This window comes from Branchiostoma floridae, chromosome 1, assembly GCF_000003815.2.
Source record: "Branchiostoma floridae strain S238N-H82 chromosome 1, Bfl_VNyyK, whole genome shotgun sequence".
Taxonomy (NCBI): Eukaryota; Metazoa; Chordata; class Leptocardii; order Amphioxiformes; family Branchiostomatidae; genus Branchiostoma; species Branchiostoma floridae.
Window position 1 is genome coordinate 782,179 of NC_049979.1, and position 24,115 is coordinate 806,293.

Here is a 24,115-nt window from a genome sequence, read left to right on the forward strand (position 1 = left end):
GCGACAGCAGATGGAACAATTTTGTGTTTGGTCCAATCAAAATATAGTGCCAATTGGGCACAGATAATGATGTATGATGTAGTACAAAGAGAATTTAAAGAAATCCATTTGTTTTTATTTCCCCTTCAGTTTGCCCTTGGTAGTATTGTTCTGGCATTAAACCAATTTTTGCTCACAGTCTTTATGTTTGCATCTCAGGTTGTACCTAAGAAAAGGCAGAGGGGACACCAGAATCTGCAAGATTTACGACTCGCCGTGTCTTCCCGAGGCCGACGCCATGTTCTCCATTGGAAACGAAGGGATAACGGACGCAAAGGACTAGATTCCCTCAGAAAATTTCCTTTATTTATCCCCCAGTGTATAGCCTGGTATCCAGACTCCCGAGTCTCTTCTGTCCTCTATACAATTATTTGAAGAAGAGCCTCGGGAGCCACACTATGGCTGGATACCTAGCTACCAGTATATGTATGTCAGAAGTGAAGAACGCTTGTATTCCTGTACTCTCCAAGCAGAGGTAACTAGGCTAGAGCTTTTTGGCATTTTTGTTGGGCTTAAAATCCCTCTGTCACTGCCTCTCTCTCTGTTCTCTCATCGGATGAGCATTTCTGCCACCTCGCCCCTCCCACCTTTTTTTATGGGGCTTTCTATTTTTGTAAGGTTTCTTTTTGTTCACCAGCCAAACAAAAAGGAAAGCCTGATAGAAATTCATAAAAAGAAATCCAAAACCAGGTGCAGCCTAACCTCTGCGTGGACAGGAATATTCCTGAACATAAGGCCACACCAATTAATTTCTTGGTTCACGGATTTTTTCATAAAAAATATGGAGCGAGAGGGCAAAATAAAAATAAAAATTGTAAAATGGTTAGGGTAAAGGTAAGGGCCTACTGTACAGTAACAGCACCTGTTCGTTGAAAATTACAAAAGTAGTGTCAGTTTTTATGTTTGCTACACCAGAAAGCTGGCGAATGGTTTCATTTATGGTGAAAATTTGCTGAGTGGTAATTTTTATTTTTTTCCAAAAAATAGGAGCGAGCGAATCCGTGAACCAAGAAGTTAAATTGGTGTGGCCTAATGGAACAAAAAGACTTGTATGTACATGTAACGTTGCATGTATAGAGAAGCCAATGACATTTTGTTGGAGGGCTGCAGTGCTAAGAAAACAACTTTGCAGTTTAGTTAAAGTTCTACTCTACTTTTTGTATTAAAAGGGTAAATCATTAGAATAACTGCATATTCCAAGAAGACATAGATATGATGCTGGAATGATGGACATTGTATGTTGTTAGGAAATAGCAGTACTGTTAAGTATGAGATAACATACAGTATTTAGTTATCTAGCTATCACTTATTTTGATTTAGATTGATAAATTTATCGAAAGAGCATTGAAATACTTCCTATGATTATGAAATGTTATTGATGATACCAACAGCAATAAAACTAAAATCCAGACTTTTTGTCTTGCCGCGTGAAGAGTATAGAATTTTTTCTGTGCTTGTATTTTCCAACTTCAGTTCTACCTCCTGATACCCCTGCTCAGTTATGCTAACCTTTACGACAGACATATCAAGTGTTTCTCATTGATAGAACTGATTTTAGGCAAATGCTCATTTGTATAAGTCAGTTAAATTCAGTTTATGTATTTATTTATTTACTCATCCTCTGTGAGTCCTGTGTCCTCCATAAGTAATACCCTAAGCAGAGCTTGAAATACTTTTTTCTGCATACCTGCACTGGTGCAGGTAACATTGAAAATTACCTGCACCAGACAAATTTTACCTGCACCACTCTGAATTTAGGAAGTATGGATCATACTAAAATTGTTCAGGAACCCTTGCAATTTTTCCATTCAACAATCTGTAGCTTTTGCTATAAATCTGGGAAAGTCATGGTCTATTTTACATTTATGTATAAAACCCAGTGCAGGTTATGTGCAGGTAGACACCAGAAATACCTGCACAGCTCCAATTTTACCTGAACTAACGTGCATATGCTGGTGGTATTTCGAGCCCTGCCTAAGTGTCAAGAAAGGACGGCCTCACCTGCGACCATCGTCTGATTGCCCTAGCAGGACTGCCCCAGCCATATCAGTTGATCATCATATCCATCCAAATAACATCAAAGTCCTGGAATCGTCTTATGTCGATGAAGGTTAACGTTAGACAGTCGGGTACTAAGATACGCCAAAGAGAAGTTGCCCAAGCAACCTTATGATTTTGGAAATGGTCAGACGTTTCATCAGTGACGCTGATGAAAGGTAATTGGATGCTATCTGAAACGTCAGACCGTTTCCAAAATCATATCCAGTTGCGAGTAAATGCTCTTTGGCATATCCAACACTAAACAGTCTTATTTTAGCAAAAAGAGCTATTTTAATCAAATTTAATTACACAACCAGTAAAAGAATTCTCCTATATGTCATATTTGAGCTGTTTTATTGTGGAACGAATTGAATTTATGAAATTTCCTCATCAATTATGGAAATTATACAATGATCACCATTTAATTACATCAGTTACCTATTAAACCTATGTGGCAAACCAAAGTTACCCTCCTTGAGCATACCAACCAAGGATAAAATTCTTGGGCAAACCAATGATTAAATCATCGCCACATTTTCATTATGCAAATGAGGGTCTGATTTGCATAATCCATACTCACTTAGGAGGACTTCCGGGTCAAGTGCCACTGCTTCCGGTCTGACGGAGACGGCGTGGCGGCAGATTCAGCGTGGAGGCGTGTTTCCAGAGTGAGACCCGCAGATTTGTACAATATTTGATGAATATTTTCAGTTTTTACGGGGTCAACTGGTGGCTGTGTACAAGTGAGCATCCAGGTAAGAATATAGAGCAAATATTGGTTAGGAAAAGTATTAGAAAATAGCTAAAATGTTGGCAAATGCGAGTTGAAAAGTCTCAGTGGAGAGAGATGAGAGGAAACGGGAGGGTCAGTTAGGGGTTATGAAATCTTGCCCTTGTTGTAAAATCAAGGAGAACATTGGATGAGAGTACCACGTCTGTCTTAACACCTGAGACAACCCTTTTTTTCTGTATTTTTCTCAGCCCTGGATTAACATTATTGCTTGTAAGAGGGAAGCAGATGTTGCATGTTCTGCATACATGAAGTCCCTTTGTCCGCCTCGTCACAAGAACTTCCCGCCATTTTTCACATGTATTAACTTCCATGATAATGAGCCCTTTCACACAGGTCAGAGCGCATTTGCGGCGACAGGAATTTTAGGTAATATGTAAAAATGTGTAATGCCTAAAAATCCATGAGTGAGTGAGAGAGTAAAAGGGTAAGGCCCCGAAATTGTGAACAGTCCTTGTCGCGACATCGTTTGGATTTGCATAACAATGTCCAGATGGGTTTTGTTTTCAATTTCGGGGCCTTACCCTTTGACATATTACCTAGAATTCCTGACGCCGCACATGCGTTCTGACTTCTGTGAAAGGGCTTATAGTATCATTCAATGAACACAGAAATAAACACTAAATACACACTGATCTGGATTTTTTTATGTTCAGTAATATCAGAAGGGTGTACATCTAGTACAAATGTGTATTATTATCATTGAATATAATCAGACAAATATTGCACTTTGATCTCATTGTTGCCAGAAACACTTAAGAACACTGGCAAGTGTTTCTGGCAACAGGCCTCCTTGGTCAGACATGCATCGACTGCCTCCAAACTTGGGGACTCTTCAAAGTGCCTCAAGCTGTTATGTGTTATGGTTGTCAGCATCTTCACCATTCACCTGTGCTGCAAACTCACCTGAGATAAATCTTGTTTCATTTATTCTTTACAGATTGTTGTCATGGCAACACATAGCAGCTGCTGTGCTGATGCTGAAGACGGAGCTGGGGGGAAGGTTGACACAAAATCGTACCTGTGTGAGGAGTGCAACAGGCAGTTTGCTAGACTGTATAGTCTGAAGAGGCACAAGCAAACTCATACAGGGGAGAAACCCTACAAGTGTGAGGAATGCAACAGGCAGTTTAGTCAGCTGAGTCGTCTGAAGACCCACATGCACAGTCACACTGGGGAGAAACCGTACAAGTGTGAGGAGTGCAGCAAACAGTTTAGTCAGCTGAGTCGTCTGAAGACCCACATGCACAGTCACACTGGGGAGAAACCCTACAAGTGTGAGGAGTGCAGCAAGCAGTTTAGCCATCTGCAGAGTCTAAAGAAGCATGTGCGCACTCACACAGGGGAGAAACCCTACAAGTGTGATGAGTGCAGCAAACAGTTCAGTCAGCTGAGTCGTCTGAAGAGCCACATGCGCACTCACACAAGGGAGAAGCCATACAAGTGTGAGCAATGCAGCAAACATTTCAGTGCACTGGGAGATCTGAAGAGCCACATGCGCACTCACACAGGGGAGAAACCATACAAGTGTGAGGAGTGCAGCAAACAGTTTAGCCATCTGCATAATCTGAAGAATCACATGCGTACTCACACAGGGGAGAAACCGTACAAGTGTGAGAAGTGCAGCAAACAGTTTAGTCAGCAGCAGCATCTGAAGACCCACATGCACACTCACACAGGGGAGAAACCCTACAAGTGTGAGGAGTGCAGCAAACAGTTCAATCATCTGAGTAACCTTAAGCATCATGTGCGAACTCACACAGGTGAGAAACCCTTTAAGTGTGAGGAGTGCCCCAAACAGTTTAGTCAGCTAGGTCATCTGAAGACGCACATGCGTACTCACACAGGGCAGAAACCCTACAAGTGTGAGGAGTGCCTCAAACAGTTTAGTCAGCTAGCTCATCTGAAGACGCACATGCGTACTCACACAGGGGAGAAACCCAACAGATGTGAGGAGTGCAGCGGGCAGTTCAGTGAGCTGGGTGCTCTGAAGAGACATATGCGGACTCACACAGGGCAGAAACCCTACAGGTGTGAGGAGTGCCTCAAACAGTTTAGTCAGCTAGCTCATCTGAAGACGCACATGCGTACTCACACAGGGGAGAAACCCAACAGATGTGAGGAGTGCAGCGGGCAGTTCAGTGAGCTGGGTGCTCTGAAGAGACATATGCGGACTCACACAGGGGAGAAACCCTACAGATGTGAAGTGTGCAGCAAAAAGTTCTCAAGCCTGAGTAACATGAAGTCCCACCAGCGAAGTCACACAAAAGCTTAAATGTTTGAGGAATATGTAAGTGGGTGATATAAAGGACCCTACTACTGGTCAAAAGTCATTTGTGCAACATCAGAGACAGAGAAATATGGTAATATTAAGTATAATTATATTGTATGTAAATAGAACAATAATATTGTATGTAAATAGAACAATTCTTCCATCATTGACTCTTGAAAACATCCATGATCAAGATGTACAGAATGGACATAAAAAATTTTTTGAAATACGTGTTTTACATGATCTCAAGAGTCACTGATTGAAGAATTATTCTATTACTCATGCGTGACTGATGTACCTCACTCACACTCACTCACTCTCCGGTTTAACGTCTGTTGTTCCCCATCCCTTGGGGGTTAGACGTGCTTGCATGTAGATGAGGGGGCTTGATGGCAGCTCGCCAGCGTCCTCTGTCACTTGGGTTGACATTGTGAAGGTTGAGGAAGTGTACCTCTTCAACCAAAGTATTGTCTGATATAAGACCGATTTAAATCTTCTACAGCATGAAGAAGTCATTTGGAAAAATAGACTAGTTTACCACTGTAGTTGTACAGCTGTGTTGTAAGGACTGAAATGTTAACTAGGACAGAAGAGCAACATGTACCCTAACTGTAACTTCGCATTTGTTGTAGTTTGTGATTTATGGTTTTTTATTACTTATACAGGCTAACTTTCAGTTATGATATGCAGGAAATGATCCGTGTTTTTGGACATGTTATGTCCCAGATAGTAAGTTTGTTAGCAAATGTGTACGTCTGCAAGTAGACTTTTGATGTCAGAGCTTATATTTGTCTCTCACTTTTTCTGTGAAGGAGTGGTGTTTGTGGGTTTTAAAAACCTTCAGAAACAGATGTAATGCATACTTGTAATAGCATAGTGCCAATAACTTGGTTTTCTATTAATCTACATCATTTATGATCATTTTTATTAGTTATGGTTAATTGTTGTTGATATGTATACAAGTCTAGTTCAGAAAAAAGTTGTAGGTAGTATTATTGACAGCAGTATTGATGATCATACTGTATAGCTTATAGACATACATTTTGTAGAAATGGTAGACTTATATTCTAGAATTAAGGCCATATGTTTTTGGCTACATGGATGACATCTGCAGTTGCATCAATTTTCAGCCATTTCCAAAATCAATGAAGAAGTTTCTGACGATATTGTAAAACATACAAAACAGCTATAAATTGAGCACATATATTTGCTAACACTAATGTTATACAATGCCAACATCAATTCCAAGGTCAAAGAAGAAGACTAAAAATGAAGACTATTATTTAGTATACCATAATCTGTGTTGTCAGTCACTTTCCTGACCACATAGATTTTGTACTGAATAGAACTAGGGGGGGGGGGTCTTTTTTTTACATGCATGCTCGTACCAGTTTTGAGGTACCCTGGTATCCAGAGAACAGCGCTCGTGGCTACGGTTCTTTCCCGGTAGCCCCGTAAACCGACTTTAGCCGGCCCGGGGAAGGCGTAAACTCCCTTAGCCGGCAAAGTTGTACTCTGATATCCAGGGTAGTTTTGAGGTTCCCAAGGTATATTATCGATATGCAGGCTTTTCATTGACGTCATACTAATTATAATTTGAACCCTCGGACGACCATGTTGGCGGGTAATTGAATTAAGCAGTAGCATCTTTGTGTGTTTTTTTACAGACATGCGCTGTAATCCAACATGGCGCAGATGACGTCAAATTAAAAGCCTGTATAATCAAACCAACATGGCCTTATCGTACTAAATGTCTTGTACTCCTAGTTGTAGAGCCTTCTGTTATGCAGTCGGTAACGTTATGGGAAGGCTTTTTTTTTTTTAGTTTAACTTGCTAGTATGTTCCTTCAAGTTATTCATGTTGTAAACTAGCATGTAGACAAGTTTGTTATCAATCATGCAAATTAGCTTGTGATTTTGTTCATGTATGTCAATGTTTTCCTAAAGCTACATGACTGTGAAGATTCTTTCATTAAGAAAATGTTAAACTACTAGTACTCTGAATTAATTATGCAAATCAAGCCTTTATTTCTATAATTCACATACATGTAGATTGGTCTTCAAAGGTACCTGTTGGTCAAACATTGGCCTTTTCAAACTTCAAAACGGATGTAAATAAATCAAGAACGTTTCGACGAATTGGCATGAGTTTGGGTATGTAGATAGCCTAAGTGATGACTTGCATAAGAAGGTACAACTTATGTAAATCAACGTTAACTGTTAGTTGCATGATTAATTGATAAAGTTTATAAATCCACCGCATTTTGTGAGAGGACTCTTGCTCGTCCCCTCATTGAAAGGGAAATGTCGATAAATATCACTTATACAAGTGAAGACCTCATTTGCCAAGCTAATGAGAAAATCCGTCATTCCAAAGTGGTGATTATGTAAATGAAGGGACTTTAATACAGCATTTCCAAGCAAAGTGAAGGTGAACATCATTAGACATTAATCATACAAACCAGGGTCATATCTAGATAATTCATGAGAAAAATGCTAGAATAGTCAATCTTCTTTGCTACAAACTTTAACATGCATTGGCATAATACCGGTAGTAAGACTTATACCGGTAGATTAAAAATACTGGAACTTAAAGAGATCTACACATGCAACAATAGTTATTTCTGAGCTGTGCACACTTCAGACATCTAGGTGTCCAATACACCATTTACAAAGCATCGATAACAATGCATTCGAAGACAACAAGGCCAAAAGTTTTCAGTATACTTTTTTTTAAATTTCGGGGTAGGCAGCTCGTTGTGGGACGAACACACTGTCACATTCATTGCCAAATTTATATAGATCATAATTACACATGCTCATGGCACAAGACGAACATGATTCAACAACAATCTTGAATTTCTGTTGGTGACCTACAACTCATGTAAAAGTGTGAAGAACCGTTGCATAATAGCCCGGATCTACGACTGAATGGGCAAAATTGAACGTACGCACGACAATGGAGTAGCCTCTTTGACAAGAAAATGACTGAAACACGAGACACCGGCACAGGCCATGTAACAAATATAGTAAAGAAAGTTATTGTCGAACAAAAACGAGAAGAACTAGAACGTGAAAATCGAGAATTAAACTTGATAATCCATAGAATGCCAGAATCCAATAGTACCGAGACCAAGCAAAGAGCATCCCATGACAAGAATCTTGTAGAACGCATGTTTGCTGAATCCTTAGAACTTGGGAGAATAGAAATTAAGTCTACCACCAGACTAGGAAAAAAAAGAGAAGATTCTACACCTAGACCACTCAAAGTAGCACTGCAAAACAAAGACGACAAAAGAAAGATCATGACTAGGTTGGGTAGACTCAGAAATGCAAACCAACCATTCAACAACCTAAGTGTGTGCGATGATCTAAACAAAGAAGAGCGAGAACTGATAAAAAAGAAAGTACAGGAAGCAAAGGAGCTTGAAAAAAACCAGGACGAGGAGGGCAACTGGAAATACCGTGTGAGGGGTCCTCCCTGGAATCTCAAGATAAAAAAGATGAAGGTTGCTTCAACAACTTAAACATTGCAGGAGGCGAGGTGCCCAAATATGCAAAAAGAAAGCAACTTACTGTCATGTACACCAACATTGACTGTATAACAAATAAAAAAACAGAATTCCAGGCCAAAATTGAGGAAATCCAACCGGACATCATTGTAACTGCAGAAACGAATCCTAAAAACTCGAGATTCCGCATGACAAAAACTGATGTTTACATTGCTGGCTATAACCTTTTTACGAATGCCGAACAGGAAGGGGTAAGGGGCATAGCAGTACACACGAAGGACGGATTAAATGCAATGGAGCCAAACATAGCAAAACTGTTAGGCTCTGCCTCAGACTTGGCTGGAGAAACTGTGATGGTTGAGATCAACCTAAACCATAACGACAAGCTACTGATCCTGGCGGTTTACCGAAGTCCAAACTCAACCAAGACTAATAATGAGAAGCTGAATAAGATGGTGACAAACTGTAACTCATGGGGATTTTCACACCTGCTATTACTGGGCGATTTCAACTATCCAAATATAAACTGGAAGGATGGTGTGGGGGCAGTAAACTCTGACAACTGTGAGGGGAGTAAGTTCCTAGAGGCTACAAGAGATTCTTATCTATATCAGCATGTTACGTTCCCCACGAGACATAGAGTTAAACAAGAAAGCAACACCCTTGACCTGATTTTCACAAATGAAGGCGACATGGTAGATGACATCCAGACGAAAGCACCGATTGGCAAGAGTGACCACATCGTTATGACTTTCAACTACAGCTGTTATGTGGAGAGGTCCCATAACATGTCTGAGTTCTTTCAGCACAACAAAGGAAACTACAAACAAATGTCAGAAGAATTAGACATAAACTGGACAGAACTTTTACAAGATAAAAATACAGAAGAAAGTTGGACACTGTTCGCAAATATGTTAAGGGTGGCAGTGAACAAACATATTCCAAGAGCTACTGCCAAAAAGAAAGATAAGCTGCCTTGGAGAAACAATATGGTCACAAACAAGTTGAACAGGAAACAGAAGGCTTGGAGAAAGTACCAAAAAACCAAATCTGAAGAAGACTACAAAAAATACACTAGAACAAGAAACCAGGCCCGCTGGGCTGTAAGGAAATCCACCATGACGTACGAGAAGCAAATGGCAAGAAATATAAAACAAAACCCCAAACTCTTTTGGAAGTACGTTAACGCAAAGTCAAAGACCAGAGAAAGCATACCTGATTTGAAAGATGGAACAGGGGTAGCATCCTCCGACAAAGAAAAGGCAGAAACACTCAACAGATTTTTTATTAGTGTGTTCACCAAGGAAAGAACTGATATAATGCCAGAAGCACGCAAACAAGACTACAAAACCGAACTGTTAGACATCAAACTACAAACTACCGACATTTCACTGGGGGAAAGGGTATCGGATGTAGCCATATCCGAGCAGGGATATTTGCGTATTTGTAACAAATGCTAGCGAATGCAAACGGATTCAAGTTGGATCCCTAAAATATCCGAAATTTGGATCTTTGGGATCCGGAATGAAAAGACTCAAACATATCCCAAAATGGGATTTTCCACGGATGCGAAGTCGTTTTTTTAGGGATTTCTTTGAATACCTGGAATGATCGGATCGCAAAGAATCCCCAAACGGTATTTCCCTCGGATGCGAAGTCGTTTTTCAAAGGATTTCTTCGAATACCTAGGAATGAACGGGTCCCAAAACGGCCTTTGCCGCGGATGCGAAGTCGTTTTTATAGGATTTTCCTCGTATATTTGTCATGGTCGGATCCTAAAGAATCCCAATATGGAATTTGCCGTGGATGCGAAGTCGTTTTTATAGGATTTTCCTCGTATATTTGGCATGGTCGGATCCTAAGAAATCCCAATGCGGCATTTGCCGCGGATGCGAAGTCGTTTTTAGGGATTTCTTCGTATGATCAGATCATAAAGAATCCAAAACGGGATTTTCTGCAGATACAAAGTCACTTTAATGAATTTTCCGCACATTTGACAAATCACAATATCATGTGTGCCCAATTACTTTCTTATAAAAGGCTAACACGATTTGAAATAGAAAAGAATGCACAGAATAATCTTATTCTAAACCAGTCCTGAGAAGAACTAAACGACGTAATGTCATCGAGGCCGAATCCTGTCTGCCACATGATATGTATACAGATACAATATTGCAACAAGAATGGGTTATACCAGGTATGTACAGGGAGTCCCTGTTATCTAATTATGTTAAGGGAAAATTGAATCCTTTAACCGCCAATATCACATGACTTCTTATACTTCCAAATAGAATATAGGATCAAACGTAAATGCAATTTGACTTTTATGTAAAGCTGACATGGGAGTCTGTGGCTAATCTTGCTTCTACGAATATCTGTTTCTATTACAAATCAAAGTCTTCGCGATGTCCAACTCTAAGGAATTTCCACATCCGGCCACAGGATACAGATAGTGAATCCAGCTTGTAAAGTACAACTAACATGACTTATAGTATCAGTATGTACAGCTTCTCGCAACAGCACAAAGTCTCCTTTCTACTAGTGACAGTGCTTCGCTTCTTTTCAGGCTAGTTACGCCCTGATCCCTCCCAGCTCAATTCCTTCTGTGCCCTTCCTGTAGTCCAGTGTTCTCCCAGCTGTTGACACGGCCAGAGAATGTCGACCCGCCTTCTGAAAAAGAGAAAGAATAATCCCATCAAATTTTGAGATAGCTAAAGCATCCATGTTTGATGGATGCGTCCGTCAAAGTAATTAGGATGTATATGAAAAGAAATGGTGATTGGCTTGTTATACAATAGGAACAAATGCATCTGATTCTGGTAATCGCCATTATCACCGTTACATTCCGCATTATCATACCAAAAAAGTCCCCCGGGAGGGCGCGGCAGAAACAGTCTAGCGTTGCATAATTAGTGACAAGGTGTGATCTGCAGCTTCTCCGGCCGGACTTTGCATTGTGTACGAGACGTCGCGCATAAACAAACACGTAAACACCGTTGGAACAGAATGTTCCTATGCGAATAAATACCAGTCTTGAGACAAACATATGTGTATACAAGTACTGTTTTGATGATGATTCAAATCTTTCCCAAATAAGTCAACAGTTACTCAGCAAGTATCATGCTTGTGACTTGTGTTTTGTAAGGCTCCGTTATGTCGTTTTCTGATAAGTTTCTGTTCAGCCCAAGCATACCAAAGCGCTACTAACTACCAGCCAACAAGGAATGTAGTCACAAAGACGAATTCAAAGCGGGTATTGTTTGGAAACAATCATTGTATAAAACATACCTCGCCGTGAGATCCGCAGGACAGTGATGTAAAATAGCTCCAGGACGCCAAACTACAAAACAGGGCTGGCTGTTTCAGTCCCTCGATCGCCGTCCCGTCCGTCGACTGCCACTTGAGTTTGGTCACCGCCTCAACATCACCCTACTACAGAAGTTCACACACGTGTGTACAAATCCATATCCCGAGTTCAACGTTTCAAAACTCAAAGTTTGAGGTACAAAAAGATTGCGGTCCTCACGGACAACGCTGACTATCTCCGCTTTATTTTTAAACTGACTGATGTGCAGTCTGATTGGTCAGAGAGACAACGATTGGATTACCCACAATACACCGCCCCAATGTACGGATGCAAAAAAATACAGAGTCGCATATTTAAGATATCCCAAGGTTACCAACAATGCACTGCTCCAATGGAATCATCTCCACTGGAGCAATCCACTGGAGCAGTGCATTGTTGGTAATCTTGCCACGAATGCAGAAAAAAACCATTTCGCATCCTTACGAATCCGAGTATCCTGGTATCTAGCGTAACGTGGATTGTCTCACTTGTATTGACGTTACAAACTGTGGTGTCCGAGGTACAAAAAGGGGGAAAGATATGACCAATCTAAAAAATAAAATATATGCTCAAAAACAAGAGTGCTAGCCACGCATAGATAAAAAGTAAGTATTCTTACGGAAGCTGTGTTAGCATCCGCCACGAAGTAAGTAAGCAAACGAATTCCGTGTTTGCATCCACCGCGAGTTTCGGATACCAACGAATGCGTTACGGATGTGTATGTGATCCGTGACTTTTGGTAATCTTGGGGATCCGTTAGCATCCGTCAGGATGTTGCGAATTCGTATACGTCTGCATCTGAACAGTTTTTGCTGATAAACAATAATCTTGACCACGTATGCTTTCGTTTACGTTAAAAGTAAAGTATTCATACGAATGCAATGTTTAAATCCGTTAGTGACTTATGGATACCAACGAATGCGTTACGTATGTGTGTAGGGTCCGTAATTTAGGAAGTATCCATACGGATGCAGTGTTAGCATCCGTCACGAAGCACGTAAGTATACGGGTTCCGTGTTTGCATCCACCGTGAGTTACGGATACCTACGAATGCGTTGCGGATGTAAGTGGGATCCGTCATTTTTTGGGATCCGTGATGGTTTTTGGGATCCGTCAGCATTTGTCAACATACGTGAGCATCCGTCAGGTGTTGCAAATTGTAATCCGTCAGCATACGTCTACATATTAGGTCCGTTCGTCTAGTGTTTGCACAAGGCTTAAGGCACTAAATCAGAACAAATCTATGGGTCCAGATGCTATACACCCGCGTGTCCTAAAGGAGCTAGCCGAGACCCTGGCAACGCCCTTGTCGGTGATCTTTTCTAAGTCCCTAAACGAGGGTAGGCTACCCAGGGATTGGAAATTGGGTCACATCACCCCCATCTTCAAGAAGGGGAGCAAAAAGGAACCTAACAACTACAGACCAGTATGCTTGACCTCTGTGGCAGGGAAGGTTCTAGAAGGTTTCGTCAGAGACGCAATAGTTCAGCACATGAAAAGTAACAAGCTCTTCACCGAGCAGCAACATGGCTTCTTGCCCGGAAGGTCGACAACGACACAGTTACTAGCATGTCTAGGGGACTGGACTTGTTCGCTCGATAACAACCTCCCCACTGACGCCATTTACCTGGACTTCCAGAAAGCGTTTGATTCTGTTCCCATCGAACGATTGCTGGTAAAGGTAGAGAGCTTCGGCATCAAAGGCTGTCTGCTCAAGTGGATTAGATCGTTTCTGACTGACAGGCAACAAAGAGTATTTGTCAATCAAGCGTGTTCAGGATGGGCTATAGTTACGAGCGGAGTCCCACAAGGGAGCGTTCTCGGACCCATCCTGTTCCTTTTATTTGTGAACGATATGCCAAACTCAGCGAAAAGTGATCTTAAACTGTTCGCAGATGACACTAAAGTCTACCGTATAGTACGAGAAGCAAGTGACTGCGAGGCACTGCAAAATGACCTTGACAGTTTGCAATCCTGGGCAAAGATCTGGCAGATGAAGTTCCATCCGAATAAATGCACAGTATTAAGGATCGGAACAGGGCATCCCCCCTTTCACTACCATATGTCTGACCACCACGGTGAGACCGTTAACCTGGAAAATACGAAAGAGGAAAAAGATCTTGGAATCAAAGTTGACAAAGACCTAAGTTTTGAGTCTCATATCTTGTCAATAGCCTCCAAGGCAAACCAGATGACAGGGTTGTTATGGAGAACTTTTCAGTTTGTCGACAGAGAGGTCTTCACCATCCTTTTCAAATCCCTAGTGCGTCCTCTCATCGAGTACGGCGCCCCCGTATGGTCCCCCGGGACCTGGAAGTTAGTGGACGTTTTAGAGAACGTACAGAGACGTGCAACAGAGAGAATCCCTGGCCTGAGAGAGCTCCCATACGAGCAGCGGCTCAGAACCCTGAAACTCCCCACCCTACTGTACAGAAGACTAAGAGGTGACCTTATCAACACGTATAAATACATACACGGGTTATACGACACCGAGCCATGTATACCGGAAACTAAGAGGGAAGGGAGGACAAGAGGGCACAGCCTACGCCTAACAAGGCCAAGATCGAACACCAACAAAAGAGACGACTTCTTTAGCAACAGAGTAGTGCCATGGTGGAACACATTACCAGAAGAAGTGGTTACAGTACCAACAGTAAACAGTTTTAAGATGAGGCTAGATAGAGCCATGGAAGAACACCCCATTATGTACAACTACAAGGCTCTGGACAGACCACATAAACCAACCATGTCGGTATGCTGACCGAACAGAATGAGGAGCGGTTTCAACTGGAGCAAGACTCCTACCTAACCGAAGACTCTACTCTACTCTCTACTCATTTTCCCGCCATTTTTATATCTACGCTAGCAGTGAAGTGTTACGTCATAGCGGTTGTGACGGACAGAAGTTAAATGAAAATTCTTGACAGTATACGTCCGTTTTCTCATGACATTTTGTATGCTCATGCAGGTTTATGTTTTATGCATTTACTGACAGAAAAGGAAGGAACATCAGAGGATGTATAAATGTACATAGCGGCAGTTAATTGTGCCGTGTTTCTTCCTACCGGTATTTTGTACCCCCTCCCAACCACGCGCCCGTTCGCCGTGTAATTCCGCGGCGTGTTACAATTACAATATTACGCTTTTAGCAGGACAAGAGTGGCAGAAAAGTTACACAGATGAAGTGGCAAGGGTAACCTATAACAGCAACATGTAACTGGAGAAAATGATGCGTTGACAATTTGTCAAATCAGTAACACACAGTTATGGCTAGAGAAATCGTCGTAAACGTACCGGTATTATGATAATAGATGTTAATACTTTGGACATTATTCTCTAGTATTCTGATAAAGAAATTTTATGGATCCGATGCGTTTCATGATAAGACTTCAGAATTGCGACATCTTCAATGGGGAGGAACACTGGACAGTATGCAAATAAGAGCCTCATTGTCATAGTCAAGTAGGTCACAAGAGAACTTCCGGGTCAAAAGTCACTACTTCCTGTCTGGTCGAAGACGGCGTGGGACAGACTCGGCGCGGAGTTGCTTGTTCAGTCTCGCAGAAATACAACATTTTACAGGCTCAACTGGCGGCTGTGTATAAGAGAACATCCAGGTAAGAATACAGAGCAAATGTTGGCAAGGAAAAGAAGTATCGGAAAATAGCTAAAATGTTGACAAATGCGAGTTGAAAAGTCTCAGCGGAGAGAACTGAGAGGAAACGGGAGGGTCAGTTCGGGGTTACGAAGTCTTGCCCTTATGGTAAAATCAAGGAGAACATTGGATGAGAGTACCACGCCTGTCTTAACACCTGAGTCAACCCTTTTTTATTTATTTTTCTCAGCTCTGGATTAACATTATTGCTTGTATTAAAGAGGGACGCAGATGTTGCATGTTCTGTATACATGAAGTCCCTTTCTCCGCCTCGTCACAAGAACTTCCCGCCATTTTCACATGACTCCGGCTATAGACGACTTTCACACTTCCCATAATACATTGCCACAGGGTTCCGGATATGGATGTTGATTGGGATGTTACCACCGTTGCCCAGGATGCAAAACCAGGGTGAAACCAGCTAAAACCTTCAGTACGACGGCGGCAAAGCATATTAACTAATTATTTGTCTTGCAAATATAGTCACAGTACCCGGGACATGGTAAAAATCACTTTCTGACAACAAAGAACAAAGGCTGCAGACGAAACGCAAGTCGTGACCCATGAGGTCATCGGGCGAAACCAACTAACAGCCACAGTGGTGACGGGCTTGCTAGTTTATACTTCTGACCACAAAAATTGGAAAATTCTCAGCCCTGATAATAGCTGTACAATATTTTTTGGACAACTCATTAGTTTATATGCTTTGCCGCCCTCGTATTGCAGGTTTTAGCTGGTTTCACCCTGGTTTTGCACCCTGGACAACGGTGGTAACATCCCAGTCAACATCCATATCCGGAACCCTGTCGCAATGTATTATGGGAAGTGTGAAAGTCGTCTATACAGTTACATGTATTATCATATAGCCAGGGGACGTGGGCCAATCAGAAGGCCCCATTTCATGCTGGTTATGACGCCGTAACAGCCGTGCATTAAATTTTTGATTATCGCACGTGTGCATTAAAAACTTTTGAAAGTTTAAACCAATCAGAAGGACAGACAAACAGGACGCTGGCCAATCAGAATGAGATATCCAGGAATCGTCCATCTGCCAAGATAGGGGAATAATTACAGGCATGGCAGGGGGGGTGGCTCCCTCTATTAACATCGGTAGTGCGTGTTTCTTTGTTCAAAGAAAACATTTGCCGTCTTAAAACAACATTGAATTACCTATAATATTTAAGACAATAAAATCTATTTCAAGTCATGTCCAATTTAAACTGCAAATGGAAAATAAAATTATTTGCACCCCCGCCCATTCAAGTTCAGACGACAATAACACCACGGTCCGCCATTGAGTAGCGGTCATGGCGCTGGAGGACCAAAATGCTACCTTTCTTCGGAGAAGTCGTGTCTGAGTTCGTAGTGAACGAGATTCTCAAGAGCTGTGAAGCACAGGGATCCCGGAATGCCTCAGGAAAGCCGGCAGAGATTTAGCGCCTGATACGAACGAACTCGACAAACTGGAGAATGGGCGAGTGGAGAAATACGGAGCGTGCAACAGTTTGTAACATAATGAATCGACTTTGTTCTTATTTCAAGCCTTGGAACAGAAATACATTTCACGTACAAGTTTTATGTTGTTCAAATTCACTGTTCAAATTTATGTACTGAATAAAAGATGTATGTTTTAGAAAAGAATTTGTCGCTCCTACTCAAACGGAAACTCTACTCTACTCTTAAATGGGTCAGTGTGGATAGGCTATATGATAATAGGGTTAATGACCCACCTGTTCCTCGGTATATATGGTGTTCGAAATTGTGAACAGTCCTTGTCGCGACATCGTTTGGATTTGCATAACAATGTCCAGATGGGTTTTGTTTTCAATTTTGGGGCCTTACCCTTTGACTTATTACCTAGAATTCCTGTCGCCACACATGCGTTCTATCCTCTTTGAAAGGGCTTATAGCATCACTCAATGAACACAGAAATTTGTACTAAATATTACACACTCGTCTGATCTTCCAAGATTCTACTTCCAGCTCTTGATTAATGCCACCGGGTAATTAATAATATTAAACGCTGATTATTACTCCGATGACGTCACAGTGATGAACAGTTCAGAACTGTCTTTTGTGGTCAATGTGACGTCATAGAAGGAATAATCAACTTTTAATTCAATTACCTGGCATCAACAACATTGAGTTCAAGTACGATCTTGGATGTTTGATGTTCATTAATATCAGAAGGGTGTACATGTAGTACAAATGTGTATGATCTGTAACTAATGTAAGCATAGCCATTATCATTGAATATAATCAAATATTGGTGTCAGAAATACTAGTACATGTACTTAAAACACTCACACCAAGCTTAGTCAGACCAAGGACGTTATAACCCAGGCCTCCTTGGTCAGACATGCATCAACTGCCACCAAACGTGGGGACTGTTCAAAGTGTCTCAAGGTGGTATGTCTTATGTTTGTCAGCATCTTAACAAATTGCAATTATCTTATTTCAACCTATGCCACAAACTCAACTGAGATAAATCTGGATTCATTTGTTCTTTACAGATTGTTGTCATGGCAACACATAGCAACTGCTGTGCTGATACTGAAGACGGGGGGAAGGTTGACACAAAATCGTACCTGTGTGAGGAGTGCAACAGGCAGTTTAGCAGGCTGAGAGATCTGAAGAGGCACATGTGCACTCTTGCAGGGGAGAAACCATACAAGTGTGAGGAGTGCAGCAGGCAGTTTAGTCAGCTGAGTCGTCTGAAGACCCACATGCACAGTCACACTGGGGAGAAACCGTACAATTGTGAGAAGTGCAGCAAACAGTTTAGTCAGCTGGGTACTCTGAACAGGCACAGGCGAACTCACACAGGGGAGAAACCTTACAAGTGTGAGGAGTGCAGCAGGCAGTTCAGTGTGCTGAGCAATCTGAAGACCCACATAAGAACTCACACAGGGGAGAAACCCTTCAAGTGTGACGAGTGCAGCAAGCAGTTCAGTGAGCTGGGTACGCTGAAGATACACATGCTTACTCATACAGGGGAGAAACCCTACAAGTGTAAGGAGTGCAGCAAACAGCTTACTCAGTTGAGTCATCTGAAGACCCACATGCGAACTCACACTGGGGAGAAACCCTACAGTTGTGAGGAATGTAGCAAACAGTTCAGCACGTCATGTGGTCTTAAGACCCACATGCGCACTCACACAGGTGAGAAACCCTACAAGTGTGAGGAGTGTAGCAAACATTTCAGTGCACTGGCAGATCTGAAGAAGCACAGGCGCACTCACACAGGGGAGAAACCATATAAGTGTGAGGAGTGCAGCAAGCAGTTCAGACATGTTGGAAGTCTGAAGAGTCACAGGCGAACTCACACGGGGGAGAAACCATACAAGTGTGAGGAGTGCAGCAAGCAGTTTAGTCAGCAGCAGCATCTGAAGATCCACATGCGAACCCACACAGGGCAGAAACCCTTCAAGTGTGAGGAGTGCATGAGGCAGTTTAGTACACTGGATACTCTGAAGATCCACATGCGTACTCACACAGGGGAGAAACCTTGCAAGTGTGATGAGTGTAGCCGGCAGTTCAGTACGCCAGGTCAACTGAAGTCACACATGCGCACTCACACAGGTGAGAAACCGTACAGGTGTGAGAAGTGCAGCAGGCAGTTCAGTCATCTGAGTTACCTGAAGCTTCATGTACGAACTCATACAGGGGAGAAACCCTTTAAGTGTGAGGAGTGCCTCAAACAGTTTAGTCAGCTAGCTCATCTGAAGAGCCATATGCGTACTCATACAGGTGAGAAACCCTATGCGTGTGAGGAGTGCAGCAAACAGTTTAGTAATCTGTGTAGTCTGAAGACCCACAAACGCACACACACAGGGGAGAAACCCTACAGATGTGATGAGTGCAGCAGGCAGTTCAGTCAGCTGGGGAGTCTGAAGACTCACATGAGATCTCACACAGGGGAGAAACCCTACAAGTGTGGGGAGTGTAGCAGGCAGTTCAGTGAGCTAGGTGGTCTAAAGTCTCACATGCGTACCCACACAGGTGAGAAGCCCTACACCTGTGAAGTTTGCAGCAAACGATTCTGTCACCAGAGTTCTATGAAGAAACACCAGCAAATGCACACAAAAGCCTGAACGTTGGAGAAACATGACAGGGTCATTTATAGATAAGTGGGTCATTGGGAGAACTTGTCACTAGTCATTTGTGAAAGAAAAGGTGATGATGCATGATGGAAAAGTATTGGACAGAGAAAAAAGAGGAAAGAATTTGTGACAGCTGAGTACGATATGCCATACATTCAGAGGAGCGCTCTGGAGACACACATGGAACTTATCTTTTGATTTGAGTTCGTAAAGAATTTGGAACATGTCAGAGAACTTTAGTAAATGTAAGGCGAGTGGTGTCTTCTCCTTAGATTTTGAAGAGGTCATTTTGGGAAGATGCTTTAAGTTAGGTTCAAAGTTAAGTTTATTGTTATCACTAGGTTCCTATGCAACGATATCAATAGTTGTGGAGGCAGTTTTATCAGCTTGGTGTTTAAAGAACTGACTGGTTGGCTTGGGCAATAGATCACCTCGTACCTCGACGCACGTTTTCATTTGTTTCTATTTTGCCGGGTTTTCTTTTCGTCGGTCTACCTGATAAAATTGCGTAAAAAGAAGTCCAAAACAAGCCGTAGTATTCCTGAACATTATAGAATGAAAAGACTTGTACTTACACATTCATGTTTTGAGAAATGGGCTGCAGTGCTACGAAAATTACTTTTGCAGATTTTGTTTCTACCCTACTTTTTGTAGATTCTTTGTATTGAATTATAAAAAAGTATTACTTTATTTTGTCAGATTTTCTTTTTGTCTACCTGGTAAAAATGCCTGAAACGAAGTCCAAAACAAGCCCTACTATTCCCGGACATCTTGTGTTCCTGAACATTATAGAATAAAAAGACTTGCATGTACATGTGCATGTATAGAGAAGCTGACGGTATTTTCTTGGAGGGCTGCAATACCAAGAAAATTACTTTTGCAAAGTTTAGTTTCTATTCTGGTTAAATGGTTCAACTAGTATTAGATTAACTGCATATGTTGGTTGGATAGAATGGCAGCAAAGTATGGAAGACCTACTGTACTAGTATTTAGTTCTTTATTTATCACTTATTTGGTTTAGATTGGTGATTGAAAGAGCGTTGAAATGCCAGCACTTCCAATGAGTATGGAATACTATAATTGATGATATCAACATCATTAAAAATGAAATCCAGACTTTTTGTCTTGACTCTTGAACAATATAATTTTTTTCCTGTTTGTATTTTCCAACTTCAGTTCTACCTCCTGATACCCCTGCTCAGTTATGGTAACCTTTACGACTCGCGTATCATAAGTCTTTCTTATTGATTTAGGCAAGGACATTAATTTAGGTAAATAAGAGCTTTATTTGTATAAATCATAAAAGATGACCATCATATCCATCCAAGTAACATCCACTGAAGACGTTCAAATTCAACAGAATTACGTTGATGAATTAGACATCCAGGTAATAAGATATGTCAGAAAGAAGTTACGCAAGTAGCGGCAGGCGACTGTTGTTTTATGCTTCCACTTACAGCTCCCCTAAGCAGAAACGTAAACCAACAGTCGCCTGCGGCTATTACTCAAGCAACTTGGTATGATTTTGAAAACGGTCAGACGTTTCATCAGAGACACTGATCAAAGGCAATAGATGATACTTGAAACGTCCGACCGTTTCCAAAATCATGTCCAGTTGCTTAAGTAACTGCTTTTTGGCATATCCAACAGTCTTGTTTTAGTAAAGAGAGCTATCTTATTGAAATACTTTCTATAGATAATATAGAATAGACCCTAATTTGCATATGATGTATGTATGATTTCACCTTTTACTTTAAAATGCAAATGGTTAGAGACTCGCATCTTTTCTGGAGTCATAGTAATTTCTGCTTCATGTGCATAATAGTATCTATCGACGTTTCTCTCTCAGCTCACATGTTTGAGTTGTTTTATTATGGAATGTTGTTGTAACAGTAAGTAAGTAATGAAATTTCTTCGTCAATTATACAATTTATACAATAATTAGTATGATTACCATTTTATTACATCAATCACCTAGGTGGGAAACAAGGCTAACCTCATCGCCTCATTTAGATCATGCAAATGACGGTCTAATTTGCATAAATCATACTCACTGGAGAGGACTTCCGGGTCAAGTGCCACTGCTTCCTGTCTGGCTGAAACGGTGTGGGGACAGACTCGGCGTGCGCGGAGTGGAGGCCGGAGGTGCTTTTCCAGTCTCGCAGATTTATACGACATTTACACTTTTCACAGGCTCAACTGGCGCCTGTGTACAAGTGAACATCCAGGTAAGCAGAAAGAGCAAATTTTGGTGAGGAAAGTATTAGAAAATAGCTAAAATGTTGGCAGATTTGAGTCGAAAAGTCTCAGTGGAGAGAGCTGAGAGGAAAACGGGTGGGTCAGTTAGGGGTTACGAACTCTTACCGTTGTTGTAAAATCAGGGAGGAATGGATGAGAAGACCACGTTTGTCACCTAACAGTTAAAGCAACACGCCTTATTCGATTGTTCTCGGATGTGGATGAACAATATTGATTGTTAGATGGACGCTGTTGTTGCATGTTCCGTATACATGAAGTCCTTTTCTCCGCCTCGTCACAACAAATTCCCGCCATTTTTACATCAGAATCCGGCTTATTTACTTGCCCGAAGAGCTGGCTTGGAACAAATTGGCCAGAATCCGCCTGTAGCTTTCATGCTCATAAGTAAGCCCTTCTGTGTCTTCTGTAGATCCGAGAACGCATTTTCGGCGAGAGGAAATTATTCTAGGTAATACTGTAAATGCATTTACTTGAATTTACCTATTTATTTAAGTTTGTGGGGATTTACTTTGCGGTAGCGAGAAATTGGAGTGTTTATGGTGGTTTTAAGTTCACGGTAGCGCCATAGACTGTAGTAAAAAACTACCAATTTGACCAGGAAAAAATCTTTAAAAGTTTTAGATCCGGAACTACCTTTACTTGCCGGGCAGATCCCTTTGTTCCTCCGGCCGGCTCAGCTTACCCAAACGAATCAAACCATTTATTATTGCATCAAGAAATGCCCTTTAAAACACTCAACGCGTAGCCTAGTCAGACCAAGGACCTAGTTATAACCTCCTTGGTCAGGCATGCATCAACTGCCTCCAGACTTGGGTACTGTTATGTGTCGTGTTTGTCAGCATCTTCACCGTTCAATCTTATTTTAACCTGTGCTACAAACTCACCTGAGATAAATCTTGTTTCATTTTTTTCTTTACAGATTGTTGTCATGGCAACGTATAGCAACTGCTGTGCTGAAGCTGAAGACGGAGAGGCTGCTCTTAAACTGGCCGCCACAAAACCGTACCCATGTGAGGAGTGCAGCAGGCAGTTTAGTAGGCTGAGAGATCTGAAGAGGCACAGGCGAACTCACACAGGGGAGAAACCTTACAAGTGTGAGGAGTGCAGCAAACAGTTCAGTCAGCTGAGTCATCTGAAGACTCACATGCCGACTCACACAGGGGAGAAGCCATACAAGTGTGAGGAATGCAGCAGGCAGTTCGGGCAGCTGAGTCACCTAAAGACCCACATGCGTACTCACACTGGGGAGAAACCCTACAAGTGTGAGGAATGCAGCAGGCAGTTTAGTCAGCCGGGTACTCTGATGAGGCACAAGCGAACTCACACAGGGGAGAAACCTTACAAGTGTGAGGAGTGCAGCAGGCAGTTCAGTGTGCTGAGTAATCTGAAGACCCACATAAGAACTCACACAGGGGAAAAATCCTTCAAGTGTGAGGAGTGTAGCAGGCAGTTTGGAAGGCTAAGTTATCTGAAGACCCATATGCGCAGTCACACAGGGGAGAAACCTTACAAGTGTGAGGAGTGCAGCAAGCAGTTTAGCCATCTGCAGAGTCTAAAGAAGCATGTGCGCATTCACACAGGGGAGAAACCCTATAAGTGTGAGGAGTGCAGCAAACAGTTTAGTCAGCAGAGTCATCTGAAGACACACATGCGCACTCATAAAGTTGAGAAACCGTACAAGTGTGAGGAGTGCAGCAAGCAGTTCAGTCAGTTGATTGATCTGAAGAGACACATGCGCACTCACACAGGGGAGAAACCCTACAAGTGTGAGGAGTGCAGCAGGCAGTTCAGTCGTCTGGGTACTCTGAAAAGCCACATGCGTACTCACACAGGGGAGAAACCTTACAAGTGTGAGAACTGCAGCAGGGAGTTCAGTAGGCTTAATACTCTGAAGACACACATGCATACTCACGCGGGAGAAACTACAAGTGTGAGGAGTGCAGCAGCCAGTTCAGTACGCTAGGTACTCTAAAGAAGCACATGGTTACTCACACAGGTGAAAAACCTTACAAGTGTGTGGAGTGCAGCAGGCAGTTCAGTGAGCTAAGTAGTCTAAAGTCTCACATGTGGACCCACACAGGTGAGAAGCCCTACACCTG

The 24,115-nt window shown here is 42.0% G+C and overlaps 3 protein-coding genes and 1 long non-coding RNA gene across 4 annotated transcripts in view; all 4 read left to right on the top strand.

Moving 5' to 3' along the window:
- Positions 1-403, top strand: part of LOC118418564 (DNA repair protein RAD51 homolog 1) — a 12,203-nt gene extending 11,800 nt beyond the window's left edge. The window contains exon 10 of the mRNA XM_035824558.1: positions 199-403. Coding sequence (XP_035680451.1) covers positions 199-322 — 124 coding nt within the window. The 3' untranslated portion in view covers positions 323-403. The remainder of the gene's footprint in view (positions 1-198) is intronic.
- Positions 404-2,785: 2,382 nt separating this feature from the next.
- On the top strand, positions 2,786-5,144 carry LOC118421258 (zinc finger protein 678-like). The gene is made up of 3 exons (XM_035828472.1): positions 2,786-2,834; positions 3,810-4,788; positions 5,053-5,144. The coding sequence occupies exons 2-3, from the start codon at positions 3,819-3,821 to the stop codon at positions 5,142-5,144; spliced, it is 1,062 nt and encodes a 353-aa protein (XP_035684365.1). The 5' UTR covers positions 2,786-2,834; positions 3,810-3,818.
- Positions 5,145-5,278: 134 nt separating this feature from the next.
- On the top strand, positions 5,279-7,142 carry LOC118421633. The gene is made up of 2 exons (XR_004831854.1): positions 5,279-6,539; positions 6,680-7,142. It is a non-coding gene; the product is annotated as an uncharacterized LOC118421633 (long non-coding RNA).
- A 6,100-nt stretch (positions 7,143-13,242) lies between these two features.
- Positions 13,243-24,109, top strand: LOC118421383 (zinc finger protein 721-like). Its single transcript, XM_035828648.1, has 3 exons — positions 13,243-14,751; positions 18,168-19,745; positions 22,936-24,109. The coding sequence occupies exons 1-3, from the start codon at positions 13,243-13,245 to the stop codon at positions 23,977-23,979; spliced, it is 4,131 nt and encodes a 1,376-aa protein (XP_035684541.1). The 3' UTR covers positions 23,980-24,109.
- The last annotated feature ends 6 nt before the right edge of the window (positions 24,110-24,115 follow it).